The sequence below is a fragment of the Melospiza georgiana genome, chromosome 8, assembly GCF_028018845.1.
Source record: "Melospiza georgiana isolate bMelGeo1 chromosome 8, bMelGeo1.pri, whole genome shotgun sequence".
NCBI lineage: Eukaryota > Metazoa > Chordata > Aves > Passeriformes > Passerellidae > Melospiza > Melospiza georgiana.
Window position 1 is genome coordinate 23,453,758 of NC_080437.1, and position 14,500 is coordinate 23,468,257.

The following is a 14,500-nucleotide window of genomic DNA, read 5'->3' on the forward strand; positions in this document are numbered from 1 at the left end:
CCTGGGTTGCTTTCTCAGCGTCTGTGTGCCATGCTGTGGATTGTGCCTGTAGGCAGGGACAGGCAAGCTTCCCGTCCTTCAGCCTGGCCAGGGCTGACACTGTCCCTTTTCCTGCTCCCCATGCTTATGACTGCCACCCAGCAGCTTCTGGGGACAGAGAGTGGGGCTGAGAGGTTGCTGGCAAATCACTGTCTTGCTGAAAAGGGCATTTCCAGAGCAGGATTTAAAATGTTAGCTTGGCATTGCTGCCAGGCTTTGGCCAGAGATCAAGATAGTGTAGCCAAACCTGAGTGAAGCAATGGTCTAGGGTGCATTCCCCTTCCCCCTCACTCCCAAATGTGGTGTGCAAGGCCCTCAGAGGTTTGGCAGGCTCTGGGGAGGTGCAGCCCATCCTGCACTCCCTTTCCCACACCCAGGCACCAGTCAGCCACAGCTCTGAGCTTAGCTGGGAACAGCGAGTAAATCCTGAGGCAGCTTATGTGTTTCCCAGGCACGTCTGGGCTCAGTGCACTCCAAACCTCAAGTACAGCTGGGAATGGGGCCAGCCCCAAGGGACTCACGTAGCCACTGTCCCTTTATGCTCCCATGCCACTCGCTGCAGCTGGGGACAGCAATTCAGGCGGCACTGGACCATGACAGGGCCTTTGCCCCATCCTGCTGAGCTGGAATTCGCCCTGCTGAGCAACAGTTCTGGATTCAAAGCCATGCTCATTCCCAAACTGCCCCTTCTGCTGCTTTCAGGGCTGTGGGGGGGCCAAACTCCTTCTGTCCTGCCATGCTTGGCCCATCATCCCAGCCATGTGCCTCTGGCTCATCCCTGGAGCACCACAGGAGCTGGGGCAGGGGGCTCTCAGGCCCCCGCCTGCCTGCTCAGCACCGTCCTGGAGCACAGCCTGGGGACCCCCTAGCACCTGCGGAGCCCCAGGCAGGATGTGGCCCCTTCTCAGCCCTGGGCTCGTCTCCGGCCCCGCTGCAAGCCCGCAGCTGAGCTGTGCCGGGTCCGCCCCTCGCTGGGGCAGCAGCAGCGGCGGGAGCCCCTGTCCTGAGCAGCCTCCCCGCCTCCTCAAGGCGTTCCCCGCCTGGCCCCCCGTCCCTCCCCGTGCCCGGAAGCCCTGGGAAAAGTTCCGCCGTGGAAGCAAAGTCCAGGCGGACAGAGCAAAGCCGGACAGAGCGGCCATGGCCGGGCGCTGCGCGCTCCGGGGAGCGCTCGGTCCGCGCTGCCCGTCCCGCTGGCCGCGGGGCTGGCGTCTGTCCCTGCGGCCGCCGGGAGCGCGTCTGGCCCATGCCGGGGCCGCGGCCCAGCTGCAGCAGGAATACGACGCGGTGGTGATCGGGGCAGGTAACAGAGCCAGGGAGCGAGAGCCGGGCTGCGGGCGGGGACCCACATCTGCCCACCCCCCAGGGCAGGTAGCAAAGGAGCAGCTCGGTGGGGACCGCAGTCGTGCTGGACGTATTGCAAACCCCCAGACTGCTCCTCATGCCTGGGACCACACAGGGGTCTGGCACAAATTGCAGCCCCCCAGCATCAGAGCACTGTAGGAACATCTGCCTTGAGTGATTCTGTACCCCTCTGCTGCACCATTAGGGCCAGGGGTGTAGGTCTGGGGAAGGATTCTCCTTGTCACCTGTATCCCTGTGTCTAGAGCCTGTTATTGGGGTGGCTGTGACAGCCCCATGCCCCAGGCACGGCAGGGTGCCCTGTGCTGCAGGCCCATCACCAATACTGCGCTCTGCTCATCTCCCTCTCTTCTTGCAGGACACAACGGGCTGGTGGCAGTGAGTACCTAGAGTGGCGTGCTGCCTCTCCTCCATCCTCAGGGACAGCAGGGACTGGGAAGGGTCTGCGCTGAGAGCAAGGGAGGGCTTTGGTGTCCATGGGGCTGGGGCTCCCACAGGCCCTCCCTAGTGAGGGGGGCACTATGTGCAGGAGGGGCCTCCTGTTGGCAGTGGCAATCCCGGCTGGAGGGATGGCAGCGTGCCCCGTGCTCCCCACAGGCTGCCTACCTGCAGCGGGCAGGGCTGCGCACGGCTGTGCTGGAGAGGCGCCACGTGCTGGGCGGCGCCGCCATCACTGAGGAGATCGTGCCAGGTACCCCTGCGTGCCCCTTGTCCCCCTGGCCAGCCCTGCTGGTGGACATTCCCCACCACCCCACATGTTCCAGGGTTCAAGTTCTCCCGGGCATCGTATCTGCTCAGCCTGCTGCGACCACAAATCTATGCTGATCTGGAGCTGCAGGTACTGGCACCCACCCTTTGCTGGGCTGCTGGCGACTCCCAGCGTGCAAGCAAGGGGGACCCTGCTGCCAGGCTGTCCCTGCAGGGTGGCTCCTGCAGTGGGGACATCCCTGTCTTGCAGCGGCACGGTCTGAGGGTGCTCCCACGGGACCCCTACTCCTTCACCCCACTGCTGGAGGACAGGAGCCCTCCTCGCTCCCTTCTGCTGGGACATGACATGGCCCAGACTCAGCAGCAGATTGCTCAGTTCTCCCAGAAGGATGCCCAGGTACCAGCAGGGGCGTGCCCCTGGCACAGCAAAACCCACGAGGGGCTGCCCTGCCCCTGGAGTGGCAGGGATGCTCCTGGGTGGGGTATCCATTGCACCCACAATGGTGCAGCCCTTGCTGTCCACCCTCTGTCCCCTTCCAGGCCTATCCTGAGTATGAGGCGTTCATGGGGCGCATGGTGTTGGCCCTTGACCCACTGCTGGATGCCCCTCCAGTGGATACAGCTGCCCTGGGAAAGGGTTCCCTGCCCCAGCAGCTCAGGAACCTGCAAACCCTGAAGCCCTTGCTGCAGGCAGGTACATCTGGGATGCCAGGGACCTCGGCAGCAAGGGGTGTTTGCCAGCACCTGGGATGGGCAGTGCAGAGCCTCCTCAGGAGCCCAGTGTGGGCTGGCAGGCTCTGGTAGGCTTGCTCACCTTGGTCCCGCTGAGTGACCTCCAAAGCCAGCTGGGCACCAGTATCCAGCCCTGGCACAGCCGTGCAGGTCTCACACCACCTCTCCACCCCCAGGGCTGGCACTGGGGCGGCAGCTGCCCCACTATTACGAGGTGCTCACAGCTCCCATCTCCAAGGTGCGTGCTGGCAGTGCTGGTGTGGAAACACCCTCTGCCTCTCCTGCCTGCCAGGATGCTGCAGCAGCTCCCCACCCCAAGCCTGGCATGCTCTCTTTCTCCTGGGCCAGATCCTGGATCGCTGGTTTGAGTCAGAACCCCTGAAGGCAACTCTGGCTACTGATGCTGTGATTGGAGCCATGGCCAGCCCACACACCCCTGGCAGTGGGTGAGGGATCCTTCCCCCCGGGGCTCATGCCTGCACTGTCCCCCCTTGCCGTGCTCTGTGCTTGGCTCTGCTGCACCAGTACCCTGTGCCCTGCCCCCTGCCTCTCCCTCCCACTGCCTGCTCAACTTTGCCAGGGTGCCTCAGGGCTTGGTGCTGGCCAAGGGGCTGCCCCCAGCCCTGCCAGTGGCTCTCCTGAGTGGCCCCCACCTATCCCTTCACTGTTTGGGCACCTCTGTCCCCAGGCTGGGCTGAGTCCTGGCTGGTGCATCCTCCCTGTAACTGAGTTTACATCCCATGAGGTGGCATGGTCCCATGGGGAGACTGTGGGGGCTGTGGCACCATCCTCACTACCCACGCAGGGGACAGATCCATCCCCTCAGCCAGCAACTAATCCAAGGTCCTACTACCTCAGGTATGTGCTGTTGCACCATGTCATGGGTGAGCTGGAGGGACGGCGCGGGGCCTGGGGCTACGTGGCAGGCGGGATGGGAGCCCTGTCCCACGCCATCGCCCAGGCAGCCACTGCCCGGGGAGCCCACATCTTTGCTGACAAGGTACGGGGTGTCTGGGAGAGGGGAGCTGCTTGGCCATCCCCTCGGGCAGCAGGGATGCTCTTGGTAAAGTCCTGTCCCCTACCCGTGCCCAGGCAGTGTGCCACGTGCTGCTGGGCAGGGCCGGGGAGGCGCGGGGTGTCGTGCTGCAGGATGGGACAGAGGTGAGGAGCAAACTGGTGCTGTCCAATGCCTCCCCCCAAATCACCTTTCTGGAACTCATCCCTCAGGTATGGAGTGCGTGGGGCTGGGGGGGGCTTGGCCTGTTGGAATAGCCCATTCCCACTGCCTCTCACAGCCAGCCTCTGCATGGTGTATCCCACCCTAGGAGCAGCTGCCCAAGGATTTTGTCCAGCGGATCCGGCAGCTTGACACACGCTCCCCTGTCACCAAGATCAATGGTAGGTACCAGCAGGGACGCTTCAGCTGCCATCCCTGCTGGAGGAACACTGGTGCCAGGCTCAGCAAGAGGCTGCACCCCACTTCATCTCCCCATCCCATGCCCAGTGGCGGTGGATCGGCTGCCCAGCTTCCTGGCTGCCCCCAATGCCCGCGATGGCCAGGCCCTGCCCCACCACCAGTGCTCCATACACCTCAACTGCGAGGGCACCCAGCTCCTGCACCAGGCATTCACTGAGGCTGCCCAGGGGCACCCCTCCAGCAGGTAGGAGCCTGTGCTGGCACACCTTGATGCACTGGGGAAGGGCCAGGACAGCCATGGCTGTGGATGCTGGGGAGGGAGGTGTGGAGTGGCTGGGTGCCCCTCTGCCTGCCCAGCTGCTGTACTGCTCCCCCAGGCCCATGATCGAGCTCTGCATTCCCTCAGTGCTGGACCCCGGGCTGGCCCCTCCAGGCTGCCACGTCGTGTCCCTGTTCACACAGTACACCCCGTCCGTGCTGGCGGGCGGGCGGTGCTGGGACGAGCAGGCCAGAAATGCGTACGCAGACACAGGTACGTGATGCACACACAGGGCCAGTAACACCCACGGGCAGAGCTGCCCTGGGCTGCACAGGAGTTTGCTGCCACATCCCCCGGGCTGCCCAGCAGGAGTCCCTTCATCTTTCTCTAGTGTTTGACTGCATCGAAGACTATGCCCCAGGGTTCAAGGCATCTGTCATTGGCAGGGACATCCTGACGCCACCAGACCTGGAGAGGATCTTTGGGCTGCCCGGTGGAGTGGGTACCATGAGTGTCAGCTCTGAGCATCGCTCTGGTGCCAGTGCTAGTGGGCACACGGGCCTGGGCCAGACACAGCTAGCTCACACAGAGCTCTGTTGGCAGAACATCTTCCATGGAGGGATGTCTCTGGACCAGCTGTACTTTGCCCGGCCAGTACCATCCTACTCTGGCTACCGGTCCCCAATTCCTGGCCTGTACCTGTGTGGAAGTGGAGCCCACCCTGGTGAGCAGAGCTGGCAGCAGGACCCTCATGGAGGCCTGCAGAAGGAAGAAAGTGCCATGTGGAAGAGGTGCAGCAGCATTCCCCATTTCTCCTCTCTTGCAGGAGGAGGAGTGATGGGAGCAGCAGGACGCAATGCTGCCCAGGTGGCTATCAAGGATTTCAGGCACCTCTGATGAAATTGGTGAAACTGACTTCACCAACACAGGGTTGTGACAGCAGCATGCCCTACTGGTGCCATGCAGAGCCCTGCCCATCCACAACTTGCTTCTCCAGCACCTCAGGGCAGCAGCATATCCTGAGAGCTGGATATAGGCTGGCAGGGTCCCCTGTGCTCCCAGCTGCTACTGTCACCTTGAGCAGATGGCTGCTCCCAGCCTGACACAACCCAGCCTTGCCCCAGTGGCTCCTGGACCCTGCATGACCATGGCAAGCCTCACTCAGCCCCTGCCTGTGCCCATGGAAATAAACCCTGGCCTGGGCTCTGTCATGAGCACTCTCACTGTGTTTTTTGAGCAACTCATGCAGCTCCTACTGCACTATCCATACTTGCTGGTAATGCAGCCTTGGGGAGCCGCCAGAGAGCACAGGCACATTTCAGAGTAGTGAACAGGGACAAACAGCCCCTCACCCTCTCCTCTGCTCATTGGTACAGACTCAGGTGCGTGCAGGACTGTTTGTACCGAGTTCCCCAGCTCCGGGCAGGTCCAGACCATCCTAAGTCCTTAGAACAAGCAGGGAGCTGCCTGGCTGCTGCTTTGGTGCCTGGAGTCCCCAGCTGTCCCCAGTCCGCGGCTGTTGGTGGCTGTGTGTACAGCAGACACGTGCCCAGCGGCTCAGAAACCGCAGGAGCCGGGGCTGCAGCCGCCCCTCGTGCCTCACACATGCTCCGATTCCCGACGGAAGCCGCTGCACGTGTCCTGGCCCCGTCCCCGCGTCCCCAGGGCCGATGTTCCGTGCTGGCCGCTCCTCAGCCGCAGCAGGCCCGGGTGTGCCCCTCGCCCGGGCTGCAGCCGGGAGCCGCTGGCTGCAGATTACAGAGCTCACATCCTCTCCCTGCCCTCTTCCTCCGCCGGACAATGCTCCCGATTCAGCCGCCCGCCTCGCCTCCTGCCGGGCCCTAAATACGGTGCTGCCAGGGTGAGCTGCTGCACCTGAGCTGGCTGAATCAATATTGACCGGCCAGGAATAGTCCCGCAGCCCGCTGAGAATAGCCCCGCACGCCCGCCCGCCGCCCACAGCTTCCCGCGCAGGGGCTGCCCTGCTGCCGGCCGTGTATTTTTAGCTGCTGCCGCTGCTGGCTGCCCGGGATTGCAGGTGCTGGCACCCTGTGAGCCCCCAGGGAGACGAGGGGCATTGGCTGACACCTCAGGGCAAAGGGGACACCTCCAGCCCAGCACGGTCACACGAGCGGCAGGACACAGTGTCCCTAGAGCTGCGAGAAGAGCTGGCAGGTCCCAGAGGGGCAGAGCCCACCAGCCCCCGCAGCTCTCTGTTCTTGCTGTCCCCGGAGCAGAGGCAGAGCCCTGCCCTTCCCCGCACCTCTCTGTTCTTGCTGTCCCCGGAGCAGAGGCAGAGCTGGGAGCGGGACCCAGCGCCCGCCTGCCCGCATCCCTGCCAGCATCTGCCGGGGGAGGAGCTCGGGGGAGGCTCCTGGCTTCACACTTAAGCAATTGATCTCCAAAACGTCGAGACGAGTGAGTCACGGGCTCCACTGCTGGCCCCAACCCTGCCCTTCCCCAGGGCTTTCCGTGGCCTCCATTCTGGGGCTGGCCAGCGATTCACATCGCAGCTTCAGGGCATTGCCCCGATCCCGGCCAAGGCAGAGGCTGGGATGAGAGTGCCCTGCGAGGGGGACCCAGAGTCGTGCATCCCTGCACACCCAGAGGTGCTGGGGCTCCTTGCGAGACGTGGCGATGAGCTCACGGGCTATTCCCGGCCGTGTTGATCCTGGCTCCTCCCGGCAGGATCCGGCTGCTTTGACTCCAAACAAACAGTCCGGTGGCCACCGGCACATTCCTGGCCGGTCCCTGGGCACGGCCGGGGCACTGGGTTTCCTGTTTATCCCCATCCCACGGCGGGCGTGTGGGCAGCGGGGTGCCCCGGGGACTGGCGGCCCCCCAAGCCGGAGGTTGCTCCCGGGGCAAGTCGGGGGGGCGGGGGGGGTGGGGGGCATCACCGGTCCCCACGTCCCACGGAGCGGGGCTGAGCCTCAGGACCCTCACAGCCAGCCTGCTTATGGATGGCACAGGTGATGCCCCAAGCCCTGGGAGAGCTGCGCTCCGGCTCTCGGTACCATCCCATACCCTGCCGTGGTCCCTGTGTCCCCAAGTCCCGGCACCACTGCAGCACCTCCTGTGCCCGTGCACCCACTCGAACCAGTGCGTTGGTGGGAAGCTGCAGGGAATGTCCCCGGCAGAGCCGCTCGTCATCCCAGGAAAGTCCGTGCTGTGCCTGGCTGCGGTTCAGCCCCGCGAGGGGAGCATCCCTGACCGAGGGAATCTGGACTCGGGGGAGGCGCAGCCTCACGGCGGGCAGGGACTGCCCGGGACAGCTCAGATCCTCCCGGCTGGGAACAGGACGGGCTTTGGGACAGGAACGGGTTTGCCCCCGTGTGCGGTGAGGCAGAGTAGGGCCGGGGGTGGGCAGGGAGCAGGGCTGGGCTCCAGACCAGGGGGCGGGGGGCCCCCTCGGGTCGGCCCACCCCGCCGCACCATAAAAGCGGCTGCAGGCGGTGCCCAGCGGGAGGCAGGAGCTGCGGGATCCACTGCTGCCAGCGCCACCACCGTGTCCCTCGCCACCGCCTGCCCCGCACCGCTGCCGCTCCGGCACCACCATCCCTTGCCAGGGTGAGTGCCAGAGGTGGCCCCGGGAGGGTCGGTCTGGGTACCTGGAGGGGGGTCAGCAATCCCACCAGTGCTCTGAATGAGGGTGCAGGGGAAGAGGTGAGGCAACGGGGACCGGGCTGTGTGCAGGGTAGGGAGGAATCCTGGTGTTCAGTAGAGAATCCAGGTGGAGGATGAAAGGGGGCTCTCTGGGGCCCTCACCCATGTCCCAAAACATGGGGCAGACAGGAAGCACAACAAGAGCGCAGGGCAATGTTTGTGGGTCTGCCCGTGGCTGTCAGTGCCCGAGAGGGCTGTGTCAGAGCTGGCTGACTTGGTGAAGGGGGTAGGGCTGGGCTATGCTGTGCATGTTTCAGGGACCAGCCCATGCATCCCGCAGAGCACAGGGACAGGGATGTCACCGCCGTGCAAGAAGGCGTGATATCCCTCCACATTGCCCAGCTCCTGGGGCCCAGGGGGGGCTGCAGCTGCACCCCCACTCTGCCATGGTCCCCAAGGACTCACTGTTGGTCTGTCCCCAGGCATCCACTCACAGAACGATGATGGTGATGCCAGCTGGCTCAAGTCACGTCCTGCTGGTGCTGGTGCTGGTGCTGTGCTGGGTGGCCCCCAGCAGGCAGGAGCCGGCCCCGGTGCAGCTGCGGCTGGGGGGACCCCGGGGCCCAGCTGGAGAGGGCCGGCTGGAGGTGCTGTACCAGGGCCGCTGGGGCACCGTGTGCGACGATGGCTTCGACTTCCATGCGGCCACGGTGGCCTGCCGGCAGCTGGGTTACACCGCAGCCATCACCTGGACCCACAGTGCCACCTACGGCCAAGGGGAAGGTACGGGCAGATGGGGAATGGGGGTAGGGGTCCCGATGAGGGCAGTGTGCTTCCCGCTGGCTGTGGGAGCCTCCCCACAGGGCCGTGGGTGCAGAGAGCTGGCGGGACACATTGCATGGGGCTGTGATGCTGTGTCCCCAGGCCCCATCTGGCTGGACAACGTGCGATGTGGGGGCAGCGAAGGCTCCCTGGCAGAGTGTGCCCACAATGGCTGGGGCATCAGTGACTGCCACCATGGCGAGGATGCTGGTGTGGTGTGCTCAGGACAGCGCCTGCCTGGCAACTCCCCCCAGGCCACCGCCACTGGTCACCTGGCAGAGGTGAGTGGGGGCCCGTGGCGTGTGCCTGTGGCCAGCAGGGTACACCAGGGCGACTGGAGCAGGTCCCACCAACCCTTGCCCTGCCCTTTTCTGAGGGCTCTGCCCTCGATGCTGGAGCCCCAGGCCCACGCCGTGCCCACTGTGGCAGGTGTTGGGACAAACCCTGGAGGAGGTGCGGCTCAAGCCCATCCTGGCACGGGCCAAGCTGAGCATGCCAGTGATGGAGGGTGCGGTGGAGGTGAAGCACAATGGGCGCTGGAGGCAGGTGTGTGATGCCAACTGGACCAGGAACAACAGCCGTGTGGTGTGCGGGATGCTGGGCTTCCCCCGCGAGAAGCACGTCAACACCAGCTTCTACCGGTAGGGATGAGGGAGACACACGCTGCTCCTGGGCACGGGGGGGGCAGGCTGGGCACACTGGGGACAAGAGATAGAGGAGTGGTCAGAGAAGGGCTGCACACATGGGTGGGTGTGCAAGGTGCTGGTATGGCAGCCTGGATCCCCTTCTTGGGCCTTTGACAAGGGTCAGAGTTGGGCTCACAGCATCCAGAAGTCTTTGGGAATGGTCACCATCATGGCTGGCAAAGTGTGGGACAAAGGAGAGGAAAGACAAGTGTCCCTTGGTCCCTCCCACCCTGTCTCAGCCTGGAACTATAAATACAGCCTATAATGAGCCCCTGCGGGTGCCAGGAGTCGCACAGTCCCGCTGGGACTCATGGTACAGACGGGTTTGGCACAGTAATTGCCAGTGGGGAATATGACGTACCCTGGGGTCTCCATCTCCTGCCAGGGAGGGCAGAAATGTTGGGGCAGGGGGTTCAGAGTTGGGCAGTGTCAGCATGCTCCCTCATCTCCTGGCTCTGTACACCCACAGAAAGCTCTGGAACAAGAAGCTGAAGGACCCCAACTCCAGGTAGGACTCAGCACTGTGCATGGTGGGTAGGGCACGTTGAATGGGTGCCCAGCATGAGCATTGGGTGGGAGAGAGTCTCTGGCGCCTGAGCTGACCCTGGCCCTGCTCCTCTCCCTTGGCAGCCTGAAGACCCTCAGCCAGAAGAACAGCTTCTGGGTGCACAGGGTGCGGTGTCAGGGCTCAGAGCCCCACCTGGCCCGCTGCCCTGTGCAGATGGCCCCACCAGCCCCCCGCCAGCACGCCTGCCCCCACGGCATGCATGCCATTGTCAGCTGCCTCCCTGGTCCTGCCTTCCAGAAGGGCACGGGCAAGGGCAAGAACAAGACCGCACCAGGAAAGGTGAGCCCTTGCAGAGTTCCACACCCTCAGAGTCCCAGGGCTGAGCAGCATTCAGCCACCCCGTTTGCCCTTGAGGGGGCCTGGCTGTGCCCTGGGGTTGCTGACCGGCTGCTCTCCGTGCCCAGGTGCTCCCGGTGCGGCTGCGAGCGGGCACCCACGCTGGCGAGGGCCGGGTGGAGGTGCTGCGCCACGGGCAGTGGGGCACCGTGTGTGACAAGCAGTGGGACCTGGCTGCAGCCAGTGTGGTGTGCCGGCAGCTGGGCTATGGGACGGCAAAGCAGGCCCTGGTGGGAGCCCGGATGGGACAAGGTGAGGCAGGTGTTACAGCATGGGCTTGGGAAACCTCTGGGCTTGGAGGGGTACGATGGGGAAATCAACTGGTTTGAGGTGTCCTGCTGGAGAATCATGGGATGTTCACGCAGCTCCAGCCTGTCCTAGGATGAGGCTACCCTGTCTGCTCCTGCCATGGACAGCCCCATTCCTATAAAGAATGCCCAGACCGGGGGAAGGAGGATGAGGATGCTGCTTCAGGATGGTCATGGAGCAGGGAGCACTGACCCTTCCTGTGCTTTAGGTCTGGGGCCCATCCATATGAGCAATGTGCAGTGCACTGGCCATGAGCGCTCCCTGGGCGAGTGTCGCTTCCAGGACGCTGAGCAGAATGGGTGTCGGCACGAGGCCGACGCTGCCGTCCGCTGCCACATGCCCTTCATGGACTTCAAGAGCCAGGTGAGTCCCTGCCTCCTTCCCAGGGCCTGTTTCACCCCAGCCCCATTGCACAGTCCCTGTTCCCCAAGCTCTATGCCCAGTGTGGGTGCTCAGAGCAGCCCTGGAGTGACCCAGGGGATGGGGGGACACAGAGCAGTGTCCTGATGGGGCTCTGCAGGGCGATCTGGTGGCAAATTGGTCTTTAGGGATGAAAGGAGGAAGATGAGGGAGATGTTCAGCTGGATGTGCAGGGCTGCTGGTCCCATTGCAGTGTGGAGTGGGAGAGCTGGGATCTGTGCCACATTCCAGTTCTGCCCCTCTCTGCCAACAGGTGCGGCTGGCCGGGGGCCGCAACCCCGAGGAAGGCGTGGTGGAGGTGCTGGTGCCAGTGCAGGGGCAGCTGCAGTGGGGTGCAGTGTGTGGGGCACAGTGGGGCCTGAACGAGGCCATGGTGGTCTGCAGGCAGCTGGGGCTGGGCTTTGCCAGCCATGCCCTCCAGGTGAGTGGGGTACCAGCCTGGGGCCAGAACTGCAGGGGTCCTGCAGGATGGACAGCGTGGGCATGGTGTGGCCAGGGGCTCTGGGATGGGACAGTGGGGACGGTGGTGGCAGTGTTAGGGCAGGAGGGGAGGCAGGTGGGAGTTGGCAAGGACTGCAAGGACTGGTCCAAGCACTGTGCTCCTCCTCTGTGCAGGAGACGTGGTACTGGGCAGGCAGCCCCGGTGCCAGCCAGGTTGTGATGAGCGGCGTGCGCTGCGCGGGCACCGAGCTGGCCCTCCAGCAGTGCCAGCGCCACGGCCCTGTCCACTGCCCCAGCGGCGGGGGACGCTTCTCAGCCGGGGTCACCTGCACTGCCCGTGAGTAGCAGGAGCCCAGGGGGTACTGCTGGGAGGGGGCACCCCTCTTCTCCTGTAGGAGGGTAGGGAGTGCTCTGCAGGGTGGGGACCATCTTCTCAATCCCCGCTGATCCCTCTGTGCCAGACGCCCCAGACCTGGTGATGAACGCCCAGCTGGTGCAGGAGACAGCCTACCTGGAGGACAGACCCCTGGGGCTGCTGTACTGTGCCCATGAGGAGCGCTGCCTCTCCCGCTCTGCTGACAACATGCAGTGGCCCTATGGCCACCGCCGCCTTCTGCGCTTCTCCTCCCAGATCCACAACCTGGGAAGAGCCGATTTCCGACCGAGGATGGGGCGTCATGCCTGGACTTGGCACCAGTGCCACCGGTGAGCGTCCCATAGGCAGGGGCTGGCAGGGAGCTGCCCTGTCCTTGGGCCTGGCAGGGCATGGTGGCACCCGTCCCACCCAGGGTAATTGACAGCGTCTGAGCCAGCACTGTCATTACGGCTTTATTTGGCTTCAGGGCTGTAATTTGCTGAGTCCCTGGGTGCTGCCCTGCCGGAAGTTCTGCCGGGGTTGCCTGGGACAGCCACGTGCTCCCTGGCTGGGCGCTGGTCCTGTGCTGAGCCCCTGTCCCCACAGACATTTCCACAGCATCGAGGTCTTCACCCACTATGACCTGCTGACGCTCAATGGCTCCAAGGTGGCCGAGGGACACAAGGCCAGCTTTTGCCTGGAAGACACCAACTGCCCCGAAGGTAGGTGCCAGCTGCAGAGCTGACAGAGGCCCAGTTCTGCTCCCCAAAGGGGCTCTGTCTGTGCCTCCCTCACCTCCCTCCTTGCTGCAGGTCTTCAGCGACGCTTTGCCTGTGCCAACTTTGGTGAGCAGGGGGTGAGTGTGGGGTGCTGGGACACCTACCGCCATGACATCGACTGCCAGTGGATCGACATCACCGATGTGCCACCAGGCAGCTACACCTTCCAGGTATGGGGACGGAGGGGTGCGGGACACCAAGCTACCAGATCTCAGGGCTGGAGAGTCCCTTCCATGAGCACAACAGCATCCCTCATCCTGCTCATCAGGGTGCTGCTTTGTACCCTGCTGTGCATGCCACAGCCCTGCCTGGCCAGGGCACAGCAGAGTTGCTCCCAGCCCTGCCCCTTGCCCTCCCCAGGTGGTTGTGAACCCCAAGCATGAGGTGGCTGAGTCAGACTTCTCCAACAACGTGATGAGGTGCCAGTGCAAGTATGATGGGCAGCGTGTCTGGATGCACGGCTGCCACACAAGTAAGGAGGGACGGGAGCTTAGGGGCTGTGGCAGGCAGGGTGAGGGAAGTGATGAGGTTGGGGGTGCCACAGGTTCCTTGTGCCCCCACATGCACACCTACCCCACAACATGGCTCTCCCCAGGTGATGCCTACGGTGCCGATGTGGTGAGCGACATGGAGAGACGGGAGCGCCTGGCCAACAACCTCGTGTGAACCCCTGCCATTGGCGTGGTCCCACGGGAGAGTCCGACTCCTGCAGCCCGGCCCCTGTGCCCTGGCAGCACCCGACTGAGCTCAGGGACTTGCAGACTTGTGTATTTATTGATGCTGCTGCAGAGGAGGGAGATGAGCGCCAGGGCTGGCGGGGAGTGCCTGGGGGTACCCATGCTGCCAGCAGGATTGGAAAGAGTGGCCCCAGTACTGCAGCAGGCCTCACCTCCACAGCCCCAGGGCCCCCAGGACAACTACCTCAGCCTGCCCAGCCCCCCATGCTCCAGGAGACTCAGGACAGTCCCCAGCCACCCATGCACCAGTCCTGTCTTCAATAAAGGTTCTGTGAGTTGGGAGCAGGGTGCTGTGCTGTGGAAGAGGGGCTACTCCTTTATCAATCCCACCATCACCTCCTCCTTCCCCTGCACTCTTTCCTATTAGGATCATGAAGCCAGTCCCCAGCTGGGAACAACTTGGTCTAGGCAATGTGTCCCCAGCTAGGCAGTGTTCCCTCTGTGCTACCCAGGGCCAACAACTCCCTGGCTGTCTGCACGTGGCTGGCATCAAGCAGCTCTGGCTTGCCATCAGTGGTCCCCATGGCCCTGAACTGGCTAACCCTGTGCATGCAAAGACCCAGCCAGCTCTGTGGCAGCATGGGCTGGCAGCCAGCCCAGCAGCCACAGTGTATGCAGCTGACATGCTGGGCTTTCCCAGGCTGTCCTGGCAGCTTCCCACACATGGGAGCTGTGGTAGGGCCACTCTGTCCCTCAAAGACACAGTGTGGGGACACAGGGAACACTGTGCCCTTGCTTTCTGTTTCTTACCTCCCATGGTTTCTATCTTTTTTCTTACAACAAGAAATAAAAGGGAATGTCACCAACACACTCTGTACTGTCTGTTCCCCAGCTTGCCAGCCACGGGGCAGTGCCGCCCCTCTCCTTGCACACCTGTGTCCATTCCTGCCTCGCTGGCAGGCACCAGCCCAGGGTGGGGGGCTGCCA

At 63.8% G+C, this 14,500-nt stretch overlaps 2 protein-coding genes across 2 annotated transcripts; both read left to right on the top strand.

Moving 5' to 3' along the window:
* The first annotated feature begins 930 nt into the window (after nt 1–930).
* Nucleotides 931–5,648, top strand: PYROXD2 (pyridine nucleotide-disulphide oxidoreductase domain 2). The gene is made up of 16 exons (XM_058029691.1): nt 931–1,339; nt 1,757–1,776; nt 1,996–2,089; nt 2,163–2,236; nt 2,357–2,503; nt 2,647–2,800; nt 3,015–3,076; nt 3,187–3,284; nt 3,697–3,838; nt 3,931–4,065; nt 4,164–4,236; nt 4,343–4,499; nt 4,633–4,787; nt 4,906–5,012; nt 5,118–5,238; nt 5,341–5,648. Exons 1-16 carry the CDS (start codon nt 931–933, stop codon nt 5,409–5,411), a joined length of 2,019 nt encoding a protein of 672 aa, XP_057885674.1. The 3' UTR covers nt 5,412–5,648.
* A 2,799-nt stretch (nt 5,649–8,447) lies between these two features.
* Nucleotides 8,448–13,729, top strand: LOXL4 (lysyl oxidase like 4). The gene is given in 16 exon segments (XM_058029266.1): nt 8,448–8,500; nt 8,502–8,594; nt 8,596–8,903; nt 9,045–9,223; nt 9,372–9,583; nt 10,098–10,136; nt 10,259–10,475; nt 10,601–10,784; nt 11,050–11,204; nt 11,515–11,682; nt 11,877–12,039; nt 12,164–12,407; nt 12,664–12,779; nt 12,870–13,006; nt 13,197–13,308; nt 13,432–13,729. Coding segments are annotated over 16 exon segments (2,451 nt in total). The 3' UTR covers nt 13,503–13,729.
* Nucleotides 13,730–14,500: the final 771 nt, after the last annotated feature.

What these genes read in the sequence shown, in the direction of transcription:
- PYROXD2 (XM_058029691.1), top strand. Translation starts at nt 931, where the DNA reads ATGTGGCCCCTTCTCAGCCCTGGGCTCGTCTCCGGCCCCGCTGCAAGC. An exon ending in TTCTGGAACTCATCCCTCAG is followed by an intron (nt 4,066 to 4,163) that starts GTATGGAGTGCG and finishes ATCCCACCCTAG; the next exon opens with GAGCAGCTGCCCAAGGATTT. An exon ending in CAGGGGCACCCCTCCAGCAG is followed by an intron (nt 4,500 to 4,632) that starts GTAGGAGCCTGT and finishes CTGCTCCCCCAG; the next exon opens with GCCCATGATCGAGCTCTGCA.